Source organism: Aptenodytes forsteri, unplaced genomic scaffold, assembly GCF_000699145.1.
Source record: "Aptenodytes forsteri isolate BGI_AS27 unplaced genomic scaffold, ASM69914v1 Scaffold678, whole genome shotgun sequence".
Lineage (NCBI taxonomy): Eukaryota > Metazoa > Chordata > Aves > Sphenisciformes > Spheniscidae > Aptenodytes > Aptenodytes forsteri.
This window is the reverse complement of record NW_008795698.1, coordinates 118,849-129,701: the sequence shown is the minus strand read 5'-3', so window position 1 is coordinate 129,701 and position 10,853 is coordinate 118,849. Positions and strand designations below refer to the sequence as shown.

General features: G+C 49.5%; 1 protein-coding gene across 1 annotated transcript; it reads right to left on the bottom strand.

Annotated features, from left to right (window-relative positions):
- Positions 1-2,603: 2,603 nt before the first annotated feature.
- AUP1 (ancient ubiquitous protein 1) lies at positions 2,604-10,659 on the bottom strand. The gene is made up of 10 exons (XM_019473092.1): positions 10,539-10,659; positions 9,809-9,959; positions 8,676-8,863; positions 8,516-8,588; positions 5,443-5,516; positions 4,483-4,549; positions 3,798-3,903; positions 3,346-3,492; positions 3,008-3,171; positions 2,604-2,798 (listed from the first exon to the last, which is right to left on the bottom strand). The coding sequence occupies exons 1-10, from the start codon at positions 10,628-10,630 to the stop codon at positions 2,706-2,708; spliced, it is 1,155 nt and encodes a 384-aa protein (XP_019328637.1). The 5' UTR covers positions 10,631-10,659; the 3' UTR covers positions 2,604-2,705.
- Between the last annotated feature and the right edge of the window lie 194 nt (positions 10,660-10,853).

Here is a 10,853-nt window from a genome sequence, read left to right as displayed (position 1 = left end):
CCCAGAGAGGGGAGGAGGGGGTGGGCAGAGAGAACCCCAAAGGGCTGGGGGCCGGGGCCGGAGCGCTGGGCCGGGCAGCTGAGGTGACCCTCACAACCCTCCCCAGCTCTCGAGGTGTGCGGCTGGAGGTGCTGCATCAGCAACTGGGCCAGGATGCTCCCCAGCCCGCACACTCGCTTGAATCGGGCCCTGTTTTCCTTTCAAGCTTGAGTAGAGTCTAAGAAAGCTTGGGTGAAGCCGGCAGGCAGAGTACGCTGTTCCAGGAAAGCCACAAGGCGAAACAAAGTCACCGTTGGGGATGAGCGCAACAGAGCATTAACCGAGCATGGGCTGAGTCGGGCCGAGCCACGAGTCTGCTGGAGATTGGCAGCAGCAGCTCTGGGTCCTGAACAGGTCACTGCCTGGCTTTCAGGACAGAGGTTTCCCAGTCAAGGTTTCCTGACATGATGGTTCTCTCTGCCAGCAGAGCCCCAGCCATTCAATGTTCAACAAGTCCAGGCATAGTACCGGCCTGCGTCCAAAACATTCTACCCGGCTAAGCTAAAAAGCACATGGGAAGCGGTGTGGACTGTTGGTAAAAAGCTATAAATGTCCCCAAGCATGGGAACACGCAAGCTAAGCCTTACACCTCAGTCTCGATGAGATACATGTGCACAAGAAATACTCCAGGCCCCAGAGGCAGGAAAAGGTGCCGGGCCAAAGACAGACTCCACGTGGGAGAACGCAGAGGTGACACTGCAAGACCACCAGACTCCTGCAGCCACCACCTGAACTGACAGACGCCCAGCTTCCACCACATCCTGCCTGTGCTGCCATTAAACACCGGCTAGCTGGGGAACGAACCGTCCTGAAAGAGCAAATCCTCCCCCGAGAACAGCCATGTCTCATTGTGAATCGCCAGTACTTTCAGCAGCCTGGGCAGAGGGCCACATGAAAATAAAACATTCAGCAAGCCTTGAGCTGCGAACCTTTTCTGAGCTTGAAATGGCTGAGTGACAGGGGTTGCTGCTGTCACTCAGAACTTAAGACAGACACATATCTGCTCTCAAGTCTAGGACAGTAAGGAAGGCCCTTCTTTGGATTAAAAAAGATGAGGAGCACAATCACCTTTCCAAATCCTGTCGGGATCCCTTCCTCTCAGGGAAGTATAGAGATCACTACTCTCTAGCCAGAAGTCAGAAGAGCCTCAGAAAAGGGACACAGAAGACTGGCATGCGGAAGAGCAACAAAGTCAGGAAAGGATTTCCACCCCCTTTTCTTTCCTGTTGAACAGATCGTGCCTGGTAGATCCAGCAAGAGCCCTCAGCCATCTCTATGCTCATGTTAAAAGGTCTGGGGGACAGCTCTGAAGACAGAGTCTAACATTCTCTATGCCACAGGACTATTCTGAGATGCAATTCCTCTAAACTGAAATGATCTTTCAGAAAAACAGACCTGTTTAAATTAAATTCTTGCTGACTAAGAGCTACCTGAAGTCACCCAGGGCTAGCCCTTTAGAAATGTGCACTTAGAATTTGTCTAGGTTCAACTTCCAACCATGGGAATTTCCTAGACTTTCAATAGTAGGGAGAAGCAGATGTGGTGTCAAAAAGCCACAGGATCTCAAAGGTTTAACTGATCCCTGAGCCTCTGCAATCTTCTCCCGACTCTCCCGGAGTGCTCTGGAGCAAAGCTCAGTGCAACGCCTGCACGTGGCACCAGAGGGGTTGTCCCCTTCACAATAAGACCCTACGGAGTGGAGACCCGATCTTGCAGCAAGCAGGCCCCTTGTCACTCTGGACTGAGCCAAACACTCCCTTATCTCTACCATCTTCTACAGCATCTTCTAAAGAGTCAGCCAGGCACCGACAAGCCATCATTTCTGCTGGAAGCTTATTCCACTGATTAATCAATTTCCTTTTCAGAAACAACTACTCCGTTACCTGTGTAAAGTCTGTCTGTCTACAACTTCTAACCATTAGTTACTATTCTGCTTTTCTCTGCCAGATTAAACAGCCTTTCAGAACCTGGTTCCTTCACCCAGAATTATATATAGTGTGCCATCTCATTTACAGTAAGTTTAACAGACTTAACTTCCCCTCCAAACTAATTCTGAATTTTCTGTATCTTTTCTAAAAAAAGACCCAGACACCAGAACTGGACACTTGTTCCAATATTTGCCTCATCAAAACCATGCACAGAGGTCAATCTCCCTCCTTGTTCTCTGTTATTCTCCACTTACACTAAGGAAGATTAATTGCACTGTCCCTGTTGCCAAACAGCAAACTTCTTCCTAAAATGAGTGTTCCATAGCATCAATACTAATCTCAAAGAAATCTATAGTCCCACAATGACTTCTAGCAGTCAAATCCAGTACACCAAAGAACCAAATGAGGTTTCTTTGCTAAGCCCTATTCCTCAGCAGCTGTGTTTCTGGCTTCTATCCCACCTAGTCCCCAAAACCAGAAGCCCAGTGGCAATTCAGGAGACAGAGTGCTTCCCAAGAATGACAAGGGGCTGCATGCTTGGAAGAGGCGAAGCAGACAAACATCTGCTTCCTCTCTCCTTCAGCCATGGTTCACTGCCTCAGCCCCGCTGTCTTGGGCCAGAGGAGAGGAATGGGAGGACGTGAGGCAAAGCGAGGGCCGACCCTTGCTTGGGGCATATCTGGGTACTGCTGGGGATGGGGTTTTGGGACTCTGACAGGGTGAGGTGTGGGTGGGCTCTCACCTCCTGGCATAGTCGTACAATGCTCGTTTCCGCTCCTGCAAGGACAGATGCCGCTCCACAGGGGACTTTGCAAATTGCTTGGTAGCTGGCTGGAACAGAAAGCACAAGAGCCATCAGGAGACAGTCAAACAAAGCCAGGAGACCTCCTTAGTGGCTCTGCAAGGACCTGGCATGCCAATTTGGTCTCTGGTTTAAAATGCTCCACTCCCCTGACAACATGGCTAGTCCTGAACACAGGCCATCATGTTCTGGCTGCAAGCCATCAGACCAGAGGAGACAACACAACCACCAAAAGTACCTTGGAAGAAGGCACAGCTACGGAGCCTTGGATGCCAGAAGCAGCTGCAGCCTGGGAGGCAGATGGGGCAGGCAGGTCAGTACCAGCCTCCTTACTTTCAGGGAAGAAGGGTACTCCCCCTTCCAGCAAGTTGGCAATGGTGGTATCCACACAGTTGGTTTGGGCTGTAGGGAAAAGAGGATCTGTTAGAGAGGGAGCTGCTACATCAGGACACTCACATCCTTGCTGCCATTGTGCTCCACAGTGCGGCAGGGACAAGGTTTTTGCTTTCAGGTATCACAGAGACTTGGCATGGAAGGTGACACTGAGTCCCTGCCAACACCCCAGGCATTGCTTACCCAGGTCTATCCTGATGACCTCCAGAGGCACATGAGGCAGCACCTCCTTGACTCGCTGAGCCATTGCCGTGATCCGCACATCCTCAGGAGCAACACCAGTCAGGCTGGAAGGCATCCTGGGCCTGGCTGCCAGGGGCTGGCTTGAGGCTGCAAGAGAAAGAACAGTGGGCAGAAGAAGGTGGCCTAAAGGTGCATGGCCTTCAAGTTGCAACTGGTGTGATAACAAAGCCGGACCTCCTGCACACCACTATCATGTCTGCGCTCAGGAGTGGTGGTCCTCTCCCTGCCAGCTAGCTACAACCCCCAGCCTAGAGCACACAGGCAGCCCCTGCTCCCCAGGAGGATGTCAAACATGCCTTCGCCTTTCCCTCCACACATGAGTAACCAAAAGCAGACTGAGGCCTCCCCAAAGGCAAAGCCTAAGTGGCAGTTCCATTACCCAGGACACCTACCTGGGGCAAAGGGGAGAAGTGATGTGTGTCTCAGCCTCTTCATGTGTTCAGTTTTATCTGCTGCAGTGAGCCGTGTGGATACCACACCCAGCTCCATGGCCAAGAACTGCAGAAATGTAGAGAAGAGTCACATGTACACAACACACAACACGCATGACCCAGGCATTCCCATCTTGCAGGGGAGTGTATCAGATGTACAGGCCTGCGTGGAGCCATAGCGAGGGGAAGAGGACTGGGAACTGATTTCTCCAGGGACTCAGTGATGCATTTCAGTGTTGCAGGGAACACATGAAGGACCAGGAGTAGGCAATATCATCCTGCCAAAACAGGCTGACAGGGAGATACAAGATCTTTGGTACAGGAGCTATGAAGTACCCAGCACATAAGGGAAAGGTGGAGAAACAATCACTTTATTTGATTTGTGGTATTATGAAAAGGGAGTGAAAGGTTTGAAACGGATGGGGAGAGCCTTGATAACCGGCAGAAAGGATAAATGGGAGGTACCAAATAGGCCATGGAAAAACTGAATAATTATAAAGGGCAATAAATACGGGCCGGAGTTCCCATCATACAAATACACCCATCCAGAAATGCCCTTTGCAACTCTGCTTGCACCCCACTCTCCTCTGTGACCATCCCAAATTGCAGTAGTCCTACACATCCCTCTCCCACATCATCCTCCTACCTCCTGAACTCGGAGCGCAAAATCCTCACTCAGTTCTTCAGCTCGTCTGGGGACAGACGGCATCCACCTGAATGGGGACAACAGCACTGGGCTGACTGCTTCAAGGGCTGCTGGAGGAGCCAGCCCCATTTGGGATCAATAGTGCAATGGTGCTATCCCCACCTCAGCTCTCCCTGCTCACCCCAAATCTCTCCCCACAAGACAGTGTCAAACCTCAACACTAGCTTGCAAAATTAAGGGCAAGGCACAGCTCAGAAGACAAAACTAGCTCATTGAATCTTTATTAGCACTCAAGCGTAACTTGTGAAGTATCTCCTAATTAAGTTCCCAGAAAGGCCCCAAATGAGGAGACACTGCCATTTACATGAGCATAGAAAACAGATCAGCAAGATGCAAGCCAGATATGGCCGGGGAAAGCTACAGCACAAGACTTTTCTTTGCTGAAATACCCCAACCCCTAAATTTGACTCCAAGCCCCTTCCACCGCCTATGGACCCTTATTACACCCACGCTACTCAGCCAGTCTGGGCTCACCTGGGCCCTAGACAGGTGTCTGAACCACCTCTGCAATTCACAAGGGATTGCAGGGAAGAGACAGACGCTAGAGGACTGAGCTGCCTGCAGGGAAACACCCATGGGACCTGAGCAACCCTGGGGTGAATTACAGCAAAGCAGCTAGCTTCAAAAATACATCCGGCAAACTTGACATCAAAGCCCTGAGAGATTCCTCTCCTTTACCAACTGAACGCAGGAACCAAGAGCCCTCTCCACTTCAGAAGCTGGTCCAGAAGCTGGACCTGGCATGGACCAAATAATGCTGAACAAAGCCATGCTGAGGTACCATGATGAGGGTGCGCATTAGCGCATACCAAGAGATCTCTTACTACAACGGCAAAAACGTCAGGCGCTCTGCCCACCCTAAACCCTGCCCCAAATGAAAGAGAGAGAGAGAGATAGTACCTTACTTGATAAACTGTGAAGGGAACAAAGAAGGTCCAGAGCAGCTCTGTAATCCAGGAGGAGTCAGCCACACTCTGGGGAGGAGAGCACAATGAGATCGCAGCCCACAAAACACGAGCTAGTCAGGTCTCCATCAGGGAAGCAGGCGACAGAACACAGCTAAGCCATGGCAGCGAGTAACAGATACGTAGGCAGAGAGATGTGGAGGACTGGGAAAGAGGGAATGGCAAACCCAGCGCACAGTGAGGGCAAGCCCCAGGGCAGATTCACCTTCATTAGTCTTCACCAAGCAGAGCAATATAGTCAAAGTTTTCACTGCTCTGAGTCATCTTTTCCTCCCACTAGGACAGCAAGATTTTCCTTCAATATCCCCACATTCTCTACTAGACCGTGCCTTTAGAAAGGACTGAAAATGCCTTAAGACCTACTAATGCTTCCTTAGAATTGTGAACAATCCTCCCTTATTCTGATGGGAAGAGCCTATGTAATGTCTCAACCCCCATAAGCTTTATCTCTTCATTTCCAAACAGGCTGCACTGTGAAGTCTTAAACAACTCTTCTCTTTGAAGATAAATCATTAAAAGCGAGCCGTAATTTATTACTTTCTTTCTATTTCTAAAAATTAGTAAATAACCTTTTCCCTAAGAAGTACTGCAATGTCTGCCAGAAGAGAGCACTGGAACAGGCACTCCGAAGCAGTGGGCTCTCCATCCTTCTCAACGAGACACAGCCCCGAGCAGCTGGACCATATTCAGAAGCCAGTCTGACTGTGAACAGAAAGCTGAACTAAAGACTTCCAGAGGTGTCCCACAATCTACACTCTTCAATGACTCTAAAGAATTTGCTATAAAATGGACGTTGTTCCTAGGACTTTTGTAGTTGGTTACTTTTATCCTGCAGTGACCAAACTTTCCACAAGCTGGTGAGAACACCATCTCAAGATCTACAGCTCGCGATGTAGCTGCCTCGGCTTCTTTTACACATGACTTTGTCCTCAACCAAAGCAGTGTGGCTCCAAGACAGGCCTTGTGCCTGGTTTATTCCATGGCCTGGGAAGAGGTGCTGTAAATGAGAAAAGCCCAGAAACCACAGCCACCAAGGGTAACATAAAGAAGCCTCATCTCCTGGATAAACAGATCTAAGAAACCTAAAATCAAATGCCTTATAGTGATGCCAATAGCCAGACTTCAGTTACGCTGCCTTGTGCCACAGAACAACACCCTCCTTCAAGGTTCCAGCCAATTGGAGCTGGAGAAAACTCTTTCTTAAACCCAAATTTGGTGGTTTGCTCAGCCCATTGTCTGACATATATCACATAAGTGTCTAAGAAAGCTTTCTGTAAAGCACTGATCGAACCATTCAAAGTATCACATCTCCAGTACTTGGAATTTTCCGATGGTTTAAAATTACATAAGAAATCCACTAGGATTTACTTAGCCAATGTGCATGAAGGGCAAATAATCCTGCTCGACCTCTGAAGGTAAAAATCTGAGCCAAGAAGTGACTATAACCAGTATCTTCAAACAGATCTGCAGTTACGTGCATGCTGTTCTTCCTAACATTCATGAAGGAAAGGATGCACAGACAAATATGCAACTTGTCACATCTCACAGAATTTCTTGGAGGAGCCAAACCCATAAAAAGATAAGATATTCATTATAAACAGTCCAGAATGGGACAGCTATCCCACTTCTCTGGAGTAGTCATTCAAAAATTTAAAGTATCCTCACCGTTAGAAAACAGCATCTTAATCCAAACCTGAACTTGTGCAGTACCAACATTTAGTCTCAGCACCTGCAAAGACTGCTACTGTGTGCTTTGTCAGAAAAAAAAAAAAAAGAATTCTCCACTCTTAAGCCTCTTTTCCAACGTGCAAGCAGCTATCCACAACAATCTCTCTGCCTTTTCTCTGATAAGCTGAGTCCCTTTAAGTGTTGCTCTCTGGATTCTGCATCATGCTTATGGCCTCCTTGAACTCTCTCTACTACTGCCCCACTTTCTTGGCAGCAGGGTTACCAAAGCTTCGCATAACATTTTAGCAGTTTTCATCATTGCACACATGCAGCTAACACCGTGTTCCTCACCCTGCCAGATATTCCTCTTGTTATGCACCCACAGACCACATTAGACTTACAAGTAACAGCCGTTCACTGGCACCTATCAGTAGTTCACTGGGTGACAATCAATAACCTAGCTTCTTCGTTATTCACTAACCTGAACTTTACCAGCAGGGATCTCAATATTGTCATCTGCAGCACCGATAAAAGCACTAAATAGCACTGGGCAAAGAACTAATCCCTAACAGAATCTCACTTTAAAAATACCTGCGTGCTGATGTTTTAGTATGGGCAGTGATGTTTTGTGACCGGCTGGTAAGTGGCTTTAAATCTGTCCACTGTGGCCTACTACCTTAAAAAGATGGACAACAGAGAATCAACTAAAATGTCTGACAAATATAAAACGTGTCTTTTAATCAAGTAGATCCATAAATCGTATCAAGAAATAAGAAATTCAACAAAATCTCTCACTGTAAATAAGCTGAGAACAGTTTTACTGCAATCTATTTAGCAGCACCAGTATTACCATCATGAACTTTGCCACTTTTCTGAAGCTAATGTTGCATCATGTTACATATCTGCATTTGGGAGGCATGAGTTCAAGAACCTAATCTAGAGAGCCTTGCATAACCTTTGGCACATCAGCCACTCTCCGAGGTGGCTGAAGGTATTCTTTCAAAGCACTTTAAAAGAAGGGAGCTCACGAAGAGATGAGACACAGTGACGCTATGGTCATGGAAACCAGATGGCACATTGTTAGACAGCTAAGCCACTAAAACGTTTATCAAAATTGCCAGTGTAACTAAAAGAGTATTGACTTAGCGGAAGTTCCCTGGGAAAGGCACTTGAAAAACAGAAGTGTTAGCACTGAGAAGCTAGTCCTTGGCGTGACAGGACACAAGGCCAGGCTGCACTACCCATAGGCTTCAAAGCAGAAGCAGAGTTAACGGCATCGCCAAGACGCTCGCACAGTGCACGCCTCCACAACTCCTCCTTGCCCTACGTCCCTGACTCACCACAGTGATCAAAGGCCTCTGAACTTGTAGGGCAACTGGCTGTACCACATCCAAGATTGAGAACGGCCAAGAGCTGAAAAGGAAGAAGTCAGCAATGAATGACCCCAAAGCTAAAACAAAGCGACAACAGCCCCGCCACAGGAATATCCATTCCTAGTACCTGAAGCGGAGCAAGCCAGCCCGGCCGTTGGTGGCAGCCTCCTCTGGGAACAGCAGCAGTGGTGGGTTTCCTCTGTGGGACGAATACACCTTCAGGGAATCCACCAGCTCTGCTCGGCTTCCTGTTACTCCCAGCTCCATGAATCCCCGTGACCAGCAGATGAAGCCAGGGGCACCATTCAATGCAGGCTGCAAGGAAAAACAAAAGTAAGGAAGAAATGCCGTCCTGTCCTCCCCTCAAGGCCTACTTTCCCAAATGACAGTGGGAGACAAAGTTCTTGCTTATCAGCAAAAATGTCTCTGGGGGCTGAGGGAGCAACATGCAGGCTAAAAGAACTAGTAGCAGAGAACACTTTACTGCCAGGCTTCGGTAACTGCTCTGGCCCCAATTCCCTAGGAATTTGATTCCTAATCTTCAGTTCAGACTGTACCCTGTCTGCCAGAGAAACAAACTCCTCTCCTGCCCTGGGCGACAACCGTGTTTCCCCATGTTTCTTCTAGTAGTTCCTGACACACCTGGCAAAGGATGCACTACTTCCAAGAGTTACTGTTCTCCGGGTAAGGAACAAATCCACTGCTGTGCAGGATATAGGACCAACCAACTCACTCCCAGGCACATTCGGAGCCTGTTGATTCAGGAACTCCACACATAAGGAATTTCACAAGAGTACAGGGAAAGTTACACAACCACCAGCCCAGCACAATAACCCGAGCACCACCGCCCCCCCATGCAGCTCCCCTCAGCACTCCCCTGAAGCGCAGCCAGCTCTCCACACGCACAGAAGTAGCACCCAACGCTGTGGGAAAACCCCACAACCAGCCCTGCTTCTGACACCACCTATTTGAAAGGCCAGAAAAAGATACAGATGCTAGGATTTGCCCACTCTCTTTCAATAAAATCAATACCCACTGTAACATTTCCCATTCCTCCTCACCCTGTTTTATTTTTTCGTGTAGAGCCTAAAGCGTGACACTGAACCACGGGAAAAAAACTCAAGCCTTGTGCAATCCTGGGTTAATAAATAAGAACTGAAGAGGACCATGGCAACACCTAAATTCTGAAAGAGCTCTCTGTGCACTTCTCTTGGAGAGAGGTACTTCCAGACCCGCCATGCTCAGCTCCAAGTTACTCACCGTATTACATGAGGTCAGAAGGTTGATGACATTGTGATCAAACTGTGTCACGTGGTTGGCGATATACACCCTCACATTGACATCACGAAGCCGGGGATCACTTTGCCGCACAAATAAGCCCAGCACTGAGCACATCACACGTACAATAAACCTGGGGGGGAGGGAAGTGGTTTCCTCAAGTCTTGCAGTCTGAGCTATCGCTGGCTTACATATCCAACAAACAGAACACAGACCTGGGAATTCATGTGACTTGCAAAAGGACACTGGTACAAAAAAGAAACTATATGACAGATGTCTGAGACAGGAATTGTTGGGGGGCTGCAGTTGAGGCTGAAGGCTGCCTGCAAAGCTGTAGCTGCAGCATGAAGTATGGGCCAGCAAGCCTCACACAGAATTTCTTAGCAGGATACCCAGCTGATCCAAGTGTTTCAGATCAGTCCTTGAGCACTCAAGAGGCAATTGCTAGCTTTGGTCTTGGCAGAGAAGGCACCTTCATGGGTCCTGGGGACAAAGAGTCCCGAAAGCACAGCTGCCCATAAACCTCTGCGTGAACCAAGCCCCCATGGCTAAGGACCCCAAATGGGCGAGGGCAGCCCTCCCACCCCATGCTGCCCCACAGCGGTGTCTGCACACCACATCCCCACCCCAGGCAACAGCAGGAGCTCCACGCCCTGGGGAGAGCTGGGCTCACGCACCGTCGCAGCACGCTGTCAGGCAGGGCGCAGCTGACCAGAAAGACGTGTACGCCAATGAAGAGGCGCAGGACGAGCAGGCAGAGCCCCACGGGTGCGTAGAGCAGCAGGGCCAGAAGCAGGAACCCATCGGTTGGAAACCTGTAGGGCCAAAGAACAGCACAGACAGCCTGAGCATGGCTGGGACCCCCAGCTGCCCGCCCGAGCCCTCCCCAGGGACCACCCTATGTCCCCCGCTCCGTGTAACCTCCCAGGCCTCCCCAACGAGATACCCAGCCCATCCCGGGCCTCCCGGGCACACCCTGGACCCTCTCTGGTCCCCCCACGGGACCCCCCGACCTTCCCCACGGAGC